Below are 19,833 nucleotides of genomic sequence, written 5' to 3'. Positions count from 1 at the left end.
ATAGTGTCCCTTTTTTTCCTCTTCTGAAAATGAGGAAGGTCTACAGGGATGTTAAATAACTGCTGTTCTCTGTGGTCTAGAGCCAGGGGGAAAAGCACAAGGAAACAAAGTTGGTCCTATCTTGCCACTTGCAATATGCTTCCTGTCCAAGTTAGCTTTCTTTATCCATCCTGCCAGGCCCCCTGCAAGCTCTTCCCATCCCATGCCACTTAGATGCACTGAGTAAGAGGCTGTGAAACTTTTCTATCTATAGGTTAATATTCACTCTCTGAGTTATGGAGCCATTTGGACTAGTGTCTCAAACTGGAAGGATATTTCCAGCAAGGCTGCTCCAGCTGTCCTTGGAGCTGAACTGAGAGCTGCTGGTCCAACTGGCACCTTTCCACCCTGTCCTCCACTCGGTGGTCAGCTGGAGATGGGGGTGCAGCAACCACCCCAGCAAATGACCATCTCTACCCTGGTAACACCTTAACAGATGAAAGATCCTACAATTACTCCCTCACCCATCAGGTATGCCTTTGACAGACTCCTCCTCTTATAACATATAGAGCAATATTGCCAGAACCAATTTCCAAATGACTGATAAATTTTGTAGGGAAGCAGCAAGTGGGAAAAGCATATATAGAACACCCATCCCCACCCTCTGTTTTCCTACACACATTCACCCCGTCAATCTCTTCCCAGAGCACTGTGTTAACCTGTGCGAAGTAGTAAGTTTTTAACTAAGAGGAACTCCCTCAACTTCTTTTAGTTAATAATGACTTTATGTTACCCTTCACTGCAAACTTTCATGTTACCAGGCAACTAACAGCCATCATCCCTCCCATAAGCCCCTGGTTAATACCAGGCTAACAATAGGAATTCTCTTTGCAGTCAACCCATCTGAAGCAAAACATTACCAGAATGCTGTCTTCACCTCCACCCAAGTGCTTTAACCATGAGTACAAACATCATGGCAACAGAGCAAAAATAGTTTTCCTCAGGGACCACCGCCAGCATCTGGTGGTGATAACTTGGCTTTTGCTTCTCCTGTTTCCCCCCCACACACTCCTTCTTAATACAACTAACATCCTTCAGTGTCTTCTCAGCCCAGTTACTGGAAGATGACCTCTGTCTCTAGACCTAGCAGGGCCCACATCTCCTGCAGGTATGGGACTGTACTGGCTCAGCCTCTGCCTCTCTCACAGCCCAAAGGGGAGGCAGTACCCAGGGACAAGGAAATACAGGCATTATTTGCAGACACATGGAGGGATGTCTTGGTAAGACTAGTTGCTCCTGTGTTTCACAGCCTCCCAAGCAGTGTCCCTACTGGCAGCTGGCAAAATCTGCCAGAATGGCATAGCTGCTCATCGTAACCTGCAGAGATTAGTGCCTTCTCAGAGCAAGAGGAGCAGTAATAATTGCTTGCAGGCTCTCAAATCAAATATTCTTGCTTCTTTCAGCAAGCCACCACAGCTGCCTACCGCTTCTGCCATTTGCATGGTTCCAGCAAGATCTTTTGGAGGGCACAATCAATGAAGTTCACAAGACTGCAGTCATGTCTTGCAGCACCCTTGAAAAGTGATTAACACTCCCTTTCCATCTCAGCTCAAAGGGAAAACTGCAAAGCACAAAACAGCTTCATCAAACATCTACTTCCAGAACTACCCAAGTCCTTCACCCAAAAGAGCTTGCTAATCTAAAACCCACAGTGTTTTATTTAATCAACTGCTTCCAGCAGTGCAAAGCAGTCACTGAAGAGCAGGTCTTCATTAACACATAGACAAATATTCGTCTCCTCTCCAGTCATACCACTGATGACCTAGCTTTCATGCTTAAAGGACAGAAGCAGCTGAAAATCCCAACTTTGACATACTGTGAGAGCCAGAGTGGGATTTGGCCCAGTACAGTACAAGTGTGCCCACCTGCTACAGCACTGGCCTCCTCAAAACACACTTACTCTGTTCTTCCTGTAAGCTGCCTATGTGGGCTTCCCCGTATGCCTCTGCCTGCCACACTGGTGTTGCTCCTCAAGGCTCCAGGGTTGAGAGCAAAGTCTTTGCCAAGTTAAAAGAGGGCTCAAAGCTCATGTCTGAAACAGCTTCCATACGTTCACTTCCTTTTTAGTCAGGGAAGGAAACACTTCTCCTTAGCCATCTGTTAATACCATGATATCCATCTGGAGAGGAAGAAAGGAAACAAACCAGCTAAAACATTTCCCCAAGGAGATAAATTGAGGTTATTGGCTAAAAACCCACCAAAATCCATTCTGCATCAGTCCAATAGTTCCTATCTTAGGAGGAGGGCCCTGCTGCACCCCTGGCAAACATTTCAAATAATACTGACGTGCTTTGCAGCAAGCAAGATGTTCTTGCTTTATTCTCTGCAAAAGACACAGACCCTTCAAAACCTAAAGGTAAGCAATTAATCCCTGGTGCTGGAAGATAGGTTTCACATAGAAGAACCTAATAAGCCGTTTTTAACCTCTAATTCTTGAACTTTGCACAGACAATGCACTTTCTCTTCTTTGAATGCTTTCAAAATGGCATGCCGTGGCCACCTGAGGGAGGGCAGAGAGAGAACGCAGGGTGCAAGATCTGCCCCAAACCAAGCTGCTCATTTTGAAATTATCATAGCAAATTATTTTCTTGCACTCTGTTCCTTCCTTTCTAGTGGCAGTATGGGAGAAGAGAACATAGATGTTTTAAGAGAGGGCTGCTGTGAAAAATTTAAACATGCCATGATTTTCTCCCTTTATCCCAGCAGATCTAGATACTTCTGAATATGCAAGTTTCAAGCATTTGCTGATCAACAGATAGCAAGCCTTGTGGAACTACCTCAACTCAAAAGTCACTAGTTCATTAACTAATTACAAGCATAATAGTGGTAGCACAGTAATATCAAATGGAACCTCATCTTTCTGCAGACATCAAGGATTGCCAATTTCATGAAATAGTACACAACAGATGCATTTCTGAGGAATTTCTGAGGATGTGATTAATCTCTTTCCCCTGCCACAATAACAAGAGAAAGATGTCCATGTTTATGATGAATTCTTCTAATTAAGAACCCTGTGCAAATGCCATGTGCCAGGAATCAAGTTCAAGGATAAAATTCAATTGCATAGCTAGGTAAGTACAAATCACAGTGACACTCTTCCTTCTGCCAGGCAGGAGCCAATAAACCATTCCTGGACAACTCGTTACTGTCTGCCTCATTTGAGCCACTCATTACAAGGGCCTTCACCTTGCAGCACTGCAAGATGTCCCACTTGCAAACAGAGACCTGAGTACTCTCAGTACTGCATCCTAAAGATACCCAGTGAGGAGAGGCATCATCCTAGGGGGGCAAAGCATGCTGGCACTGTGCATCAGCAGGGTATATTCACTTCAATTTTCCTTATTACCCCTGCATTCCCTGTAGAAGAGCCATGACTATTTAAACATGCACTGAAGCTCTAAGGAAGGGGATGTCAGTTAAATGCCCAGCGGGAAAGACATTCAAAGAGAAAGTCAATGAAGCCTGAGCAATCAGTGTAAATCAAGACTTTAACCTTTCTGAGCCTCCTTCAGACTCTTGATCTGTAAAAGAAGATGCTTAAACACTTACCACATTTCTGAAGAGTCAAGTGCATGTGACCTGTCAATGCAAAAAATGTTTATTACCGAAAGTACCCATTGAAGTGTCTCAGTCTTATTGTCTGCGGACTGTTTTCCCTGTAAAAACCATGGGGCAGAACAGATGCCACTACAAATCTGTTTAAAGCAGATATATGGATTCACTTTCAACCTGTACATCTCTAGTAGACAGATTCTTAGCTTGATGCAATATCCAAGTCCTAACTAATCTGACACTAGTAATTAAGTCATAACTATAGCAGCCAGTACCCCAGCTTCTGGTGCATAAAACAGCAGTTTCTGTTTATTGACCAGCAGAGAGAAATCTGGCTGCCTGGCAGCTGAATCAGATGGGAGCAGTCCCTTTCGAATGCAGCAAAGAAAACTTTCAAGGAAAATCATCCTCTATCCACTGCTCTCTGGGGTAACACAATTAGGCCATGACATACAGACAGGTCATTTAATACAATATGAGAAAATACATTGATTGCATTTCCCTTGCCTGAATGGAAGGCAGGCTGTTAAATTACCTCTGAAGGAGCAGACAGGCCTCTCTAACAGCAATCCACTCCTCCCAAACCACACATCTTTAAAGAGCAGCCAGCTCCAGCCCAGTCACATAGGATTCTACCCTGTAACCCCAGCATCCTTAGATAATTTTTCCTGCTGGTTCCAGACACTGGTTCCAATCTGGCTCAATATAGACTAAAACCACAGCATTGTGCTTCCTGCATTTTATATTGTCAACCTCTTTAAAGGAACAGAGGAAAGAAAGAACTATCAGATGGTTTCTGTACCTCCTAAAGCAAGCCAGAAGCTCCAGGAGCCATGGAGCCATTTCTGCAAGAGGCAGTCAACATCTGCAGGGAGGCTGAAGTTATTTTAAGGCAATATTAAGAGCCTACATTTCAGTGAACATTCAAGTATTTTAAATGCATTAAAATTGTTTTAAATATATTTTAATACTTCCACACTCTCTCTATACTAGTAGAACATAATAAAGACGAAAAAGTCCTTGCACCCCACACTTCTTCATACACCTTTCTCATCCCAAGGAAGCACCAAGCAAGCTTCTCCAATTCAGATAAGCTAGTTCAGCAAATCAAGGAGAATATTGCCATCATACTCTCAAAAATGTACCAAATCAGTTTAATTAAAGCTTAGAGAGTTTTTTTTTAAACGTTTTTGAGAAATGCACAGTGACAAGTTCTTTCAGGTCAATACTTACTAAAGCACAGTATAAATACCTTCCTCCTTGCCAGACTTGGTGTCTGTCCTGAGAACAGATAGCTGAGCTGCCCTCTAACATCGAAGACATTCCCATGCAGTTGTTTTTCACACACTCTTTGGTAATGCTGGAGGTACTGAACTAGCAGGAGAATTGCACATAATTCTTCTGGAAGCACAGCCTACAGGAAGCCTGAATGGCACTACCAAACAGGTGGGGATTTTTCACTCACCTTTTTAGGAGCAAAGGTATTTCTTTTAGATCATCAGGCTTTTGGTCTGTTTTGGCCATCTCTTCCCCTGAAGTAAGTCCAAAGAGCCCATTTCTGCTTACAGTGCAGAGCCATTCTAAAAAACCAATTCTGCAGAACCAATTCTGTCCCACTCCCACTACCCCAATAGCACCATATGGAGATACTCAAGAAGCAATAGCAAGTCTGTGTCAAACAGGACAGACTTACCTAAGGATGTTGAGTTGCTTGCATTTTTTAGGAGCTTTCTTGAGGTGGCATATTGCTGCTGACCTACTCCTCACCCCTCTGATCAGGAGAGGTGCTCTCCAGCATGCCTCACATAGCGGGTTATCCAGCCCAGGTACAGGCTGTACCCAGGGCCCCACACTTAGACTGCCAAGTTTCCCCTACCTGCATTACAGAATTATTGCCAATATTACCCAATATCACTTGCCAAAACAACAGTGGTAAAGGCCTGGCCATCTGTTTGTAACTTTTCATCACCCAGCTGGTGTTGTCCAGACTGGTGGAGCCTGAACTAGCTAAGTACCCCTTCTCGACGCAAAGTTGGGTGTGCAGTGGCAGTGGCAGGTGCCCAACATTCAGACAACATCTGAGGGAAAATGAGTACAATCAGCTCAATTCACCCTTGTAAAATTCTGCTCCTACAAAAGTAGACAATGTTGCTGTACTTGCATTTGATTATTAATAACTCGTGGGGAAAAGGCCATACGCCCAGTCACATGGTAGTGCCCATGACAACTTGTGCCACATGCCACCAGCCAGGCATATAAACATTTCAGCATCCAGCACCGCTGTTTTTACCTATCTGCACAGAGAACTGGGTAGCAAGACAATAAATGAGTACCTGCTACAAATGCGGGGAACATATTCCCTGATGAAAACACTCTTTTTTCTGCAGAGAGAATGATTAAAAGTGTTACAGTGTATTTTCCACTCAGAAGAGCAAATTACACAGAATAATGGCTTAAGCACATGGGTAAGGATGTCATTTGGCATGAAAACAACGTAACATGGGGAACCTCACTTTACCCTGATTAAGTTGAGAATTTAAGTCTTCAAAAGCAGAATTAAGAATGAAGAAGCAGCATCAGCCCCAAGGAGCACTGCTGGTCATCACCCCAGCCAGGTTAAGCAGTGTTTCAACACCATTCAGTATTTAGGCTGAGGTGGGAGAGGCTGAAGTCCACCTTCCAGAGCTCAGCAAGCACCCTGAGATTTTACTCCAGTACAGCCTGGCAAGGCAGTTTATCACGATGAGAAGTCATGTTGCAACGTGGTAACAGGTTTAATGATTAACATTTACACATCACTTAGAAGTTTTTTCGAACCTGTCTCCTGTCCCAGCAGCTTATTCTCAAATGATACTTCCCCCCAAATGAATATGCAGAAAGAATTGCACACCAAAACCCAAGTTGACCTTTGAGGTAACTGAGGTAATCTAGCAAATTCATTGAATATGTGTAGGTACACAATTAATATCCAAGCTGTCTTGGCTTCACTGGTGTTTTCACCAGAGTTAATAACCAGAAGTTAGCAGTTATGAATAATGCTTTGTTTCCTTTCAGCAGAGCTCAAGGCTTAATCTCTGCTCTGCATCTGAAATCTCTGAAATGGGGGAAAGAATGCTTTCTATCCCCAGCTCTTTATCTCACTCATGTACAGAGGTTATGAACTCCAGGACAGAAGCTGTCTTTTCTGTTCACATTTCACAAAAGAGCCCCTAGTCTGGATACCCAAAGAGATCTGCAGATAAACAGGAAGCGCCCAGCAGCACAGGCCTTGTGTGAGGTCTTGGATAGGAGCAAGACAAATGGGAGATCTCACACAACTCTTACATGCAAATTGCTTGGAAAAGGATGGCAAGGCAACTGGTAACTCCAAGCAGGCTTGTGGCAGCCCCTAACGGTTTATTATTCAACCAGTCTCCCTTCTCACTCTCCCTTCACAGAAGGGCCCCGAACAAGTCCTTCCCATACAGAAAGAGCCTGCTACATACAGACACACATCCAGCTGTGAGCTGTGCACTCCCCTGGTACACACAGTTACACCTAGGGCAGGGGAAAGGAGTTTTCATAGAGAACAGCTTCTCTCCACATCTCTCCTTTTGCACCTGAACCCTCAGCACACTGCCAGCCCTCACCCAGCTCTGCCAAGCAGTTCCAGGTAATGGCTGGAGTCACCCCCATCGCAACCCAGCGCAAATCTGATCTCTGCATTGCACAGCTGCTGAGCCACCCCAGCATAAGCAGCATCTGTCTCAAATGTCTCCCACCTGACAGGCACTGATCAAAATGCATCTAAATTTACCCCTATCAGATATGGGACAGGTATATGGGAATTAATCTTGGGAAGAAAAATACTGAACAGAAAACTTGAAGCGAATTCTGACCTCAGTGGAAATATTCTCCATTCAAATTCAACTCACCTACTCAAGATCAGAAAGATATGAATTGCCTCTAATGATTCAAAATAACCTTCTGGCAATATGCTTCATGGCTGTCCTTGCCACAGAGAATGGTAAAGACCACACTTAAAGCTCTGCACAGGGCCAGCAAATTAAATATAGCAGTGGGAACTGTATTTCTAGCAGAATTATAAAAGCACTAACAGAAAACTGGACAAGAAAATTGATGATGTATTGTGGATACTCAGAATTTACTTAGTCTTTATGAATCTGCCACAAGACTTAGTTTAGCAATTTCCTGGATATTTAATAAATACCATGTGTAGCATTATTTCCTAATTTCTCAGATTCACTGCTATATGAGCTAGGGAATCCAAATGGTCACCCTGCCTTTCTGTTTTGTAACACTTTTAAGTATTCTACCATGATGAACAGCATCACCCAGTTACAACCCTCCCCTCCTGTCCCTCACAAAAAAACAAGTCAAGATATTTCATTTGAAGTTTAGATTTTGGATTCTGCTGAAGCCAAGCTGAAAGAACTGTGCAGAACTGTGTACTGGGTTTTCTGAACATGCAGCCCACTGGCAGGAGCAAGTTCCTTTTGTACTCTGGTGAACTGGGGAGCCTCACAAGGCTCCTATGGTACCGGAGTCACAGAAAAATAAGAAGGGAATCCCTTTATACACCCAGTTTCCAGCACCACTCTCCCCTCCTGCAGCTGCTGGTCCTGCCCAACTGAGTGCCAGAAGTCCCTGCTCCTGCCTCAGGCAATCTGTAGACACAGACTAAAGCCGGTGTGTGGGGCAGCTGCCACAGCTCAGGAGGTCATGAGCATCCTGCACAGCCCCTGCAATAATGCAGGCACAACAGGGTAGGGAGAGTTTTCTCCCCTCTTCTTCAGTACTTGCAGTGGTGCTAATACCTGTTTATCCATTCTTGGCCATTCTTTATGATGTCTCTTAGGAGACATTGGGCAAAAGCAGAAGAAAAATACAGAGCATTCCAATCCCCTTTAAGCTCAATGAGACAATTTTAATCCTCTAACTAAAGGGAAAGAGGGGGAAAAATGAGATGGACTGTGACAGGTTGGAAGGACTAAATCCCCGTTAACTAGGGCACCAAGATTTAAAGGGCTCAGCTTTGCACACATCAAATCTCTCTCACAAAGTCCTCACAGAACAGTCCCCTCCAATTCCTCAGTGCAAGTGAGAGTTGGTGAGAGCCACTGCCCCAAGGATGCTGGCAGTGGGCAAGAGAACACTACTGCCATGGCATTCCCATGCCATGACTGATGCATCCAAACCCATGGGGGTGGCAGAAGCATTCAGGCAGCCCTTTTGAGTCACAGGTGCAAGGGGTAGCAAAGGTACCAACCACGCAGGGCAGTACTGCACAATTAACAGCTGAACAGCAGCAAGAAGAATGTAGCCATAACCTGTATTTCACATTAGCCCTGCCACACGCAATGATTTTTATCACCCCACCATGTTTCCTTTCAACTCCAGCACATCTTCCCTGAAACTGAGGCTTTGGGCCCAAGAAAATTAACAAGTAAATAATTTTAAATGCATAATTTTTAATAATGCTGTAAGGAGAGTGATGCAGGCAGATCAGCAGATTTTTCCCATTACCTGATGTGACTCAATCTGTATCCTGTGCTGAAAGGACAGTGTTTGCTTTCACTGTTAACCACCTCCTCATGACTCGCCTAACCTGTAGCTTGACATTCGTGTCTATTCAAGGACCTGACCTGAGCCAGCAGTCCAACTGCTCACTTAAAATCCTTTCACACTCAGCCAAAGGCAGCTTCTGATAGATGCTTGGGCAGCTTCTCCAAGGCCAGACCTCACTTGACTTCATCTCATCATTGCCTGGCCTGACAGATTCACAGTCAGTTCTGAAGGAATGCTGATTTCCCAGCCCTTGCCAAAATTTCTTTTGGGCTGCTCAGCCAGTGTGGTCTAGTTTTCCCAGCACAGACTGGAAATGCCCCAAAAAGTCCCACAGGGCCACTCAGCTAGCAGGCATGACACAGCAATCTGGCATTCCAAGGCACGGGACAACTAGACTCAGACTACCCAAACACAGGGAGGATACAAACAGACACCAAGTTCATCCAGGTTTGCTCCAACAGAATTTTTGAAAGGGTTTCTTCACTGCAGATCATCCATGCTTCTGCTGCCAACCCAAGCTCAGTATAAACACCACCCTGCACCCGAGCAATGTGCTCAGCCCAGCCTGCCCCTGACAGAGGAGCCAGCTCTGCAAGTGAAGCACCAACAGGGATGTGGCAAATGAACATCCCTAGGCCAGAGATAGGGTTATGCCCCTAGCTGTTTGTCAATGCTCCTGCCAACCCCCCCAGAAGTCACTGTGAGAGGCTGTTCCCTATCTTTAGGCATAAAACAGGTAGTTCAGCCAAATGGAGACATTTCAGAAGGTTGGGAGACACATACAGCCTACTCCTGGTGGCTGGTAATTCCTACCACACAACCAGATCTGAATAAACCTCACTGAAAGGTACAAAGAAAGAAAATGATCCACAAAAAATGACATGCATATTATAGCACCTGGGAAATACAGCATGATCCCATGCACCAGGATTTGGCAATGAGCACTTGTACCATTCCCAGTTTTTAACTCCAACACTTTACTATTGATTTTTACGATTTCAAAAGACTACAGGGAACTACATAGGAAGCACACAATTGTTTCAGTTTCATTGTGTGGATGTGATGGCTCCCATTTGCACTGCCACTGCATCCAGATTCCTGTACTCAGAGACTAACTGACCAGTTACCCAAGGAGCTGCACTGCTTTCTGCACCTTGTATATACTCTTCCTTATTTATTACGCTTTTTACTGCATACTTGGTACCAAAAGGCACAAAGTTACACCATGGCATTACTGGGCATGACACTCTCTGGCACCAAATACTTTGTTCAGGGCACTCAGCATGCAAGCAGATGGAAAGCATAATTTTTCCAATTTTTTCCTGCAGAAGGAGTTTTTCAGAGAACCTCTGAAGACACTTTCATTGGTTAGAAACACTTTTCCAGCCAAGCCCTAGCTGTTTCAGGGCTGTTATCCAAAACAATAAAGGCAAGGAAAAGAATCCTTTTTTTTCCTTACAGGCCCACAAAATGTCTGATGCAGATTTCAGCACAGGTGCTTTCTCTCTCTGCTACTGTTAAACAAAGCCTCCTCAAAAGGATTGTGTTACAGGTTACAAGATGAAAAATTTGTTAGGTGGGAGAACTGAAAACAAGAGGTTAAAGCAGATAATTTTCTGCAGTTTTAGCCAAATGTCATCAGTGACCATGCTGTAACAGTCAGAAGTTACAGCTCTGCCCCAATCCAACCACGGCAGCCTTGAAGCCTGAACTGCAAACTCAACCCTCCAGCTCCATCATGGCAGGATGACCAGCCAAGCACCATCTGAGCAGCCAAAACAGCTTCCCAGCCTAGGGGCAGCACATGTGACAGCTTCATTCTCATCCTGGGGATGCACAGGGACACCAACAGTGCTGTGAGACCTGCAGTGGCACTGCAGAGGGAGCTGAGGCAGGTCTCTGCATGGATGATGTCCCCGAAGGAGCCGAAAGAAAGTAGCTCCAAAGGAAGCATGCAGCTGCCTATCAAAAACCCAGTCTCTACCAATGCTGAGAAATTACCCACATGCACAAAGCACGTCACAACACAGGTAATTTCTCTGCAAAGATGGGGCCCAAGAGACCCCTATTATTTTTTACTTTGTTTTTGATTTTGTTTTAAATCTACTGCCATATATCTCACTGTTTCCACAGCCCCAAGCACAACTGGGGCATGGAAATCTGAAGCGGACAGTCCACCACCCGTCTTTTATCACTTTTATTAGTTGCAAGAATATGTGCTTGTAAAGACAAAGCAAAAGACAGCAGCAGTTAATACACAACCTTTTCTAACAAATCCTGCTGTTCAGAGCATGGAGCAGCCCGTGCTGTGCCTTTAACATGTTCCTCTTGCGGCAGATCGGCCCTGACCTGCTACATTCCTGCTAATCCCCTTCCTTGTTCAGAGGGTATACAAAGGGAGAACTCAACCATTTTGCTAAGGTTATCTCTTTCATCTCCAGCCCTTTACAAAACTTGCAAGCTAAGCTGCCCAAAAGCCCTGTGAAGTAGATAAAATTTTCATTGGAGACTTTGGGGAAACTGAGGCATATGAAGAGCCTGTAAGGAAGATAAGTTCAGCTCAGTCAACAAGCCAGCTCAACTCACAGCCCATGGGTCTCACTGTGGTTCAGTCTTTACCTTAATGCAACAGTATGGGATGTGCTGTGGATCACGGCCTCTGCGCTAGGCACCGGAGGGACAGAGCAGCAACGACAGATGACAGGACAGCCCCAAAGAAACTACAGCTCTACTGCAGGAGCTGGCAGACTGAGCTGGAGGGGCACAGGAGAGCAGCACACATGACCAAAACAGGAAAGAGAAAGCAAGGGCTTGGGACTCTTACTGAGGTGACATAGAATAGGAACAACCAGCTGGCATTCTATGGGGAGCCAAGGAAGACCAAAAGATCCCACCTTGCCAGGCTCTGCCCTGGGGCTTCTCCTGCAGAAGGGAGACAATGCACAAGTGAGTCAGGGTCCCCCTGCTGTCCCATGTGCTTCATCCCCAACACATATGCCTCTGTTTGTTTCATTGCCTTTGTGCTATGCACATTTTTCCAACAGGAATAATTAAGTCAGTTTTCAGTGCTCCAAAATGCTCCAAAATGCTCCCATTTCAGTGCCACTGAAAAAAACCCATCTTCTCCCCCTGCCTTTTAAGTGACTCTCAACCTGCCTGCCTTGGGATGAAGTGTCTGGACCAAGTTTCACCATGGCAAACAGCAAACTGAGAAGTCTACCAAAGCTTTCTGTTTCCAGCAACACTACTAAATTTTTAGTTTTTAAATCTTAAGACAGTTTTGTATATGCAAAGACAAACCTACCAGAGGAAGCAGCTGCATACTAAAGAATGCTTCAGCTCGCTAAAACTTGCAACTGCTTCACGTACTGATTTAATGAAAAGGCTCTAGTAAAATAAATCATGTTCAGGAGCACTACACTGGCACTCCCCTCACTTCTACACACTGTCCCAGGCTGCCCAGACCACCACATTCCCCAAGCCCCGGCTACCTCACTACAGCTACAGCATTGTTTTGATTAACAATTAAGGCTAGTGCTGCCAACTGGATTTTATTAATATTACTATTGTGAACAATTTCTTTTATTTATATTTTATTTTTAATGTACCACAAGGACCTCTGGGACAAATTAAATATAAAATAATTTTCTGACATTTAGGCAAATAGCAGTCATTCCCACATTTTTAAAACATAAACACTGTAAATAAAATATTAAACTGTCAAGCTGTCACTGAATCTTCCTCCTGCAGTAATATCCTTAGAGAAAAAGTTACCAAGTCATCCTTTCCCAGGCAGCTGGCACAGGCCTCATGTGCCATAAGAGAGACGCCACAGAGATCCAAAAAAATCAGTGCTGCAAGGGTCTGGCCACAGCAGGAATTGCTGTCACAAAACCCCAAGCATTAAGGGCTGTGTCCCCCACCCTGATACAAACTGGGAAGAGCAGAGGCCATACAGGTGCTGGGCAGAGCCAGGCGGGTGCTGGATTTTGGCAGTGGAACAGTCCAGGCTGAACAGCACAGACAAACCCAGCAACTGGCAGGAGCACCTTCACCTGCAAAAGCATTGGCACTGCCACCTGCAGCTTCTTTTCCATCTCATTTCCAACACCCCAGATATTTGCAGAGCCACGGGGAGTGGGCTGCTTTGCAGGCTGGTAGGATGGAGAGATGAAGTTTCCTCCACTTTTCCTCTAACTTGAAAGGAAGATGTTTTAAGAAAATGAGAGCATTTTGTGAGCTGTTGAACATGGCTTGCTCACGGTACCTTGCTGGTCTCGAGCTCCTGCAGCCTAGGTGGTCTGGCTTACAGGCAGCATCACAGCCTTGTGGAGACCACAGTGTGCTCAGTCCACGTGTGCAAACTCAAACACAGACAGCATAAGAGCAGAGAGAAATCTACAGAGCCATATGCCTGATCCTTGCCCCAAAAGGCAGTAGACTCAAGAGGGACCAACCTGCTATGAGTAAAATGGTAAGGAAGCTGCTGAAATGAACTGTGGCATCTCATTAAAAATTAGGTCTTTTCTCTCCATGGCACAGCAGGTCATGAGATCAGGTCTGACAATATGTCAGTGCAAGGAATTAGTACTGTTCCCCCTCTTGTCGTGTTTGTTGGGTTTTTTTATTTATTTAGGATCCACCTCAGTTTCCAGAGTTACATGCCTGAGACTACAAGACCTGCCTCCAGGCAGGCACACATGCAGGAGCCTCACGGGACACAGGTCCCTGAAAAATCGTATCATTTAGCAGACCATGGAAGTTGCAGCTTATCCCAGTCATGAGGAAAACAGCATCCTCTGAAAGCTGCACACAGAGGAAATGTGATGAAGGGATGAGAATAAAATCATTCATCAATGCACAGCGAACATCAGCCAGCGCCTGCTCTGTGGGATTCAGATACCCAGGAGCCAAAGGCAACACAAAACAAAAGCACCAGAGCATGCTGCTAATTAGGTGTTCCAGGGTCTGAAGAGCAGACATCAAGGTGGTCATACGTGGTGTCAAATCCAAGCATGGCTAAATGTGCCAGTTTGGCAACTCAGAGAAGCAGGTAAAGCCCAGCCACTGCCTATTTTCTGGCTAAACAAGACGTGGGAATGAAACAATTGACATCTTTCCTCGCCAACTTGTTCTTTGCCTACGCACACCACCTGCTCTGAGTAAAGCATCCCAGTGGAGTCTCCTGCTTGCTGTCTCACCACAGGCAGGTGACACTCAGTTCAGTGATGTTTGCAGAGCTTTTACAAATCCTTGCTACAAGGAAAAAGGATGCCTTGATCTCATCTCCCCAGCGCTCACTTTACATGGCTGAGCACAGAGGTAGGGAGCAGCCAGGAGGGCCGAGCCCAGGCAACCTGAGCCAGCATTACAATACAGGGCCTCTCTGCTGCCAGACTGGCTCCAGTGGGGTCACAGAGCAACTACACAGGTCACAAAAGTTGGCAGGATGAAGACAAGAGACAACATACCGGCTCCAAAGAGCAATTGACAAAGATAAGAGGCATCGTACCTGCTCCAAAGAGCAGCTGGGCATCAGCCTAACACAAGTCAGAGCATTTAGATAACGACACTATTCTGTCTCCAACTTCCAGGCGTGTTGCTGCTTTCCTGCCACCCCAGAGAAGACAGCAAGCTGAAGAACCCTGTGGGCAGCTTCACATCCCGCTTTTGACTAGGGAATAGGAGCAAATACTCCCACCCTCAGCTCACAGTCAGCCAACAGAAAAATGTCTCTTTCAAAGCTGCCTACCAACCATCCCTCTCACTAACAAGCTTTGCCCACACTGCAGCAATGGCCTCGCTCTCTTCACTGGGACACAAGTATGCTGGGTGAGCTTCCCATGCTGCAGTCTTTAGGCAGGGAAGAGCACAGCCCTGGGCTCTGCTCATCAGTGCCATACTAAAGCACATAAGCAGCACATGGCGAACAATTAACCACCAGTACACAGTGCAGGAACGATGCCAAAACCCTTCCAAAGACACATGGCACAGCTTCTGGCCTTTGGAAATTTCCTGGAGACATGAGACAACCTTTTGCTAGGGAGGGACAGAAAAGAGTCCAGGGAATAAGTTCATCTTCCAAAAACACACAAAGCAACCATCAGAGGTCTCAGGGCTCCTTCTAATCAATATGAAACTATGCTGTGCTCCAGAGGAAAAATGCATTTCTAGGAGTGTGATACTCGCTTGTGTTTCTACCCTCTGTGGTAAGTGGAAGGGGAAGCATGCAGGGCTCAGCATGTCACCAAGTGAGCCCTGCCATTTACCAATTTCTGAATTTTCATTTCAAGCATCTGTAGAGCCTGTTTATGAAGAGCCTATTGCAGAGAGACCACATGTCAAGATTTCTATATATAAAGCAGATATCTGTAGGATCACTATTAATGCACAAGCTGTTTCTGGGACACTGATCTCTGACAGCTCCATGCCCCAGCTTAAATATTCAAAGGTTTCCCTGGATGACTCCAGGAATCAGATTTTAAGTTCAAAGTTGTGCTAATAAATATGAGGTCAACAAATAAAAAACAGTTTCAAGCTGAGACTTGCAATTGACTGTTTACCTAAAGTGATTTTTATTCTTCACATTAAGAGAGAATAAAGAAGTAAAACACAAGCCCAGAAAGCACTTCAGTTTTTAAACCCATGCAATACACCTTCACTTGCCCAGGATTTGAAATGTCATAGCATAGATGCAAGAGCAGAACTCTTGGACTTGCTCATCCAAAAGAAAGATTTTCTTATTTTTCCCAGACACAAAAGCAGCCAATTTTAGAAAACTGAAGAAATATTTTTCCAGAGACCCATAAGTCACATGAGTCACCCTTAATTGCAGATGATCCCAAACCTGAACTCCAACACCATCACTCATGCAGAGCAGAGGAAACCAGAAGCTGGATCAAAATAGGCAGCTTGTCTCAGTGGCTCTGCAGAAAGCCAAGGGATAGAGGAGCAGGCGGAGCACAGGCACACCTCCCCATATACATGACTGCCATTATACATTAAGTCAAATAATCTAACTTCGAGGGGAATGAACTCAGGGTTGAGGGCTCTGTGCTGCCAACGGACAGCTGCTTCTCTAGATCCATTATTTCTCCAGCGGGGCACTAGAACTGGCACATTTCTCGTGCTGGCTGGGAGCGGGAGGTGGGCTGTGCTGCAGCCCACACGCCGTGCAGCCAGGGACAAAGCCGGCCACATGCTGGGGACCGTCCGCACAGCTACTGCCCCGGCCTGACCAGCCCTCAGGCTCACACACGCAGCTCAGACCACAAGACCCACTGCTCAGACCCTGCTACATGCCATGCCCTGGGGGACAGTGCTGTCCCCAGACCGCCACCAACCTTCCCACACTGTGCCCACCTGCAGTCACTTCCCTGCTTCTGCCCCAGCAGCGCAGGCAGAGGCCAAGGCTGGGACAGCTCCTTGCACACATCACTGCTAAGCCTGTTAGGCACCCCACAGCCATAGCACTGCATAGTTACTGCATTTTACCACCTTGCCTCTCATGGCAACCCACCAAACCCCTGGGAACCTGCATGCATGAGGGAAAGCCCAAACACCACAAACCCTTCCTATTTCTCTACGTTTCCCTTCTCTATGCAAATACATCATGGCAGGTCAGGATGTGATATTTCCACCAAGCCCCACTGCCAAGTGCATCAGGAGAGGGTCCTCCTTCATCTCAGAGACACCTGGGAGCCCTACTGGGAGGGCTGGCGCATCCTGGGACCTCAGTTACACAGGGACAGGAGACACAAAAGATGATTATATTTCCTTGCTAAGGGATTTTGGGCATGGAGCAGAGTTGGGATGATTTACACTGTTTTGAGAGCAGGACCAGATTTGGAGTGGCTGTTGCGTGACACTGTATCTTGTAAGGACAGGCTTTGTGGTTAGCCATGAGCACATACTGCCTCCCCCCAAACAGCAGCAATATAACAACGTGCAGCACTGCCACAGCATCCTCCTCACCAGGATTTTAAGATGCTTGCAGGCAATATGGATTCATGTAACCTCACAAGCCCTCTGAGAGGGAGTAAAGTAAATGCTATAAAAAACCAGAAGGGATAAGCAGGGCAACAGAGAAATAAAACTGCTAGAGCAGCATGTTCAAGCTCACACAAGAAATCAGAGGCTCAGGGGCAGCTTCCTCTGCCACTAAGGTGGAATCAAAAGCAGGAGTGCTCCAAATCCCCCGTTTGTTCAACTCAGCCCTGGCCAGCCTGAGAGCGTTTCCCAGCACACCCAAAGGGCTGCAGCAATAACAGCACTCGCAGAGCTCCTCACTGTACTCATTCCCACAGCCCTACTCCACAGAGGGTCTCACAGCAGAGCAGCCTGACCTGCCAGCAGTCCCCGGCCCTAGCGAGCAGCAAATAACCTAAGTGCTCTGCCCAAGAGCCTCAGCTTTGACTTTGGAGTTTCAGCAGCTGCAAGCAACGGCCAAGGGGCTCAGCTGAAGGGTTTCCACTGTGCTGCCTGAGGGCTGGGACTGCTCTGACAGCATTTTCCAAACATTCAAAAGGCTTCCCAAACACGCATACACACACCTCCCATCCCCACTTTACAAGTGAAGAAAAGCAAGACACGGGCCAAAAAAATCCCAGTGCCAGCCAAGGAGGGGAGCGGGCAGCCCTGGCGGCTGGCCCCTGCTCCGACTCTGACCGGGCTGCTGCTTTTGTTCGCTTCCGTGTATGCGTAACCAGCTGACAAATGGATTCACAGCCAAAGAGTGACACACAGTGCAGTTCCCGAACTGCTTCAGCTGGATCACTCCTGGGAATGGTATTGCTGGGCCACTTCTTGCTCCAGGGGCTGATTTATTTTTTATGAAGCGATTGCCTAGAGTTGGGAGAGCTTTATTGATGCTATTATACAGGCTGAAGGGAGGACAAATCACCCCCACGGACAGAGCAGAAAGGTCCTCATCATCCTTAAGAGGGGAGCTCAATTTTATCCCCCTACCGAGCCCACAGATACCCAGGGAGGGCAGAGTGTGGAGCTTTCAACAAAACTAAAGTAGCACATCAGGGCACCGCTACCACCCCTCGGGTTAGGAAGGAGCCCTGGGGGCTCCCGCCATCTCCCTGCCCAAACCCTAGCCTGAGCCCGACTCAGACTGCTGTCTCTGGCTTAAAAGAGACAAAACTCCCGAGTGGCGCCCAGGTCCCCCACTGGCAACCAAGCGGAGGGGACCGAGGCAGAGGTTGGTACCAGCTGTACAGTCCCCCTCTGCAAGTGCCACTCGCGTTCCCCCGGCCCGATGCTCAGAGCCCGGCTGGCCGGAGGAAGGGCTTGAGAGAGGTCATGGCTCTCAGCTGGTCCTGACGGGAAAGCACTGTGATCACATACATGTGTCTGTACATATCTGTATGTGTGCGTCTCCTGAACGCGAACCAAAAACCTTCCAGCTGTTTCACCCGCCTTTTTTCCCGGCCAAGGGCAGCCGCTCTCAAGCCGGAGGAGCAGAGCCCGGGCTGAGAGCGGCGGAGACAACTCGCGAACACTTTACCTACGGCATTACTCTATTCCCCCGAGAGTGCCCACCCTGCTCCCCGATTGTAGCGGCTGCCATGGTGACAAGCACGAATGCTAAAATAAACAGAAAGCAACCCGAAGGCAAAGCGCAGCCCTCCGCCGGCGCACCCCGCGCCCGCCGCGGCCGCTCCCTTCCCGAGCATCCTCCCCGCCGCGGCAGGACGGGATGCTGGCGGCCGCCGCTCACTCACGATAAGGGGGATGGTCCTCTCCTCCCGGCGCAGCTCCAGCCTGCCGGCCGCCCTCTGCCCGCTCCGGGCGCCGCCGCTACCGCCTCCGGCGGACCTGCCGGCAGCCGCCGAGCGGGGCTTGTTGTCCTGCCATAAGTAGTAGAAAGTGCCCAGGATCCAGGCGACGGTCAGGATGGCGATGGCATTGGCCCTGATCCTCCTCATGCCGAGAGCCCCGGGGGAGCCTGGGAGCGCTGCCTGGACGGGCAGGGGCGGCTGCGGGAGGAAGGAGAGAAGAGGAGGAGAGAAGGAGGCGGCGGCGCGGCTCCCCCGCCCCGCACCGCTCCGGCCCCGGCCCCGGCCCCGCACCGCCCAGCCGCCGCCGCCGGGTCCTAACGCCTCGCCCGCTCCGCCGCAGGGGGCGGAGGGCTCCGCGCCTCCTCCTGCTCCTCCTCCTCCCGGCCTGGCCGGCGCGGGGAGCGGGGAGCGGGGGCCGGCTGCCGACGGGGATGCGCTCGGCGCCGCAGCTGCAGCGGGGACGGGGCGGCGGGGCCCCCGTGGAGGGGAGCGAGTGACACGGGTTGAGCCTCAGGAGATGGCTGCTGGGACGCGGGCAGCACAGCAGCCTGCCCTCCTGCACCGCTGCCTCGGTGGGACTCGTGTCTGTACTGCCATGGTCGTGCCCGTAAGGCAGGCGGCCACCGTGGCAGCCCACGGCACACAGGATCTAGGCACCCGCGCCGTGGAGATGAGCCCATCTCCCACTGAAGCTATGGTGCTTCACGGGAGCAAGGCTCTCGGGCTGACAATGGAGCTGCTCAAGCACCTGCTCCCATTGCTGCCACACGCAACAGTCACGGACGGGCACAAGGGCTGGGCGCCTGGGCCAGCGCCACAGCCTCGAGGCCTTTCAAGCCCTGTGGGAGGACAAGCATGGCAGTGGAGAGGCAACGATGATACAATT

The 19,833-nt window shown here is 47.9% G+C and overlaps 1 protein-coding gene across 1 annotated transcript in view; it reads right to left on the bottom strand.

Moving 5' to 3' along the window:
• The window catches only part of GALNT16 (polypeptide N-acetylgalactosaminyltransferase 16), a 73,795-nt gene extending 54,571 nt beyond the window's left edge, over positions 1–19,224 (bottom strand). Inside the window, exon 1 of the mRNA XM_048307131.1 lies at positions 18,891–19,224. Within this exon, the coding sequence (XP_048163088.1) occupies positions 18,891–19,094 (204 nt within the window). The 5' untranslated portion in view covers positions 19,095–19,224. The remainder of the gene's footprint in view (positions 1–18,890) is intronic.
• Between the last annotated feature and the right edge of the window lie 609 nt (positions 19,225–19,833).

The sequence above is a fragment of the Corvus hawaiiensis genome, chromosome 6 (genome assembly GCF_020740725.1).
Source record: "Corvus hawaiiensis isolate bCorHaw1 chromosome 6, bCorHaw1.pri.cur, whole genome shotgun sequence".
NCBI lineage: Eukaryota > Metazoa > Chordata > Aves > Passeriformes > Corvidae > Corvus > Corvus hawaiiensis.
Note: the sequence above shows the minus strand (reverse complement) of the source record. Positions and strands in the feature narration are given on the sequence as shown.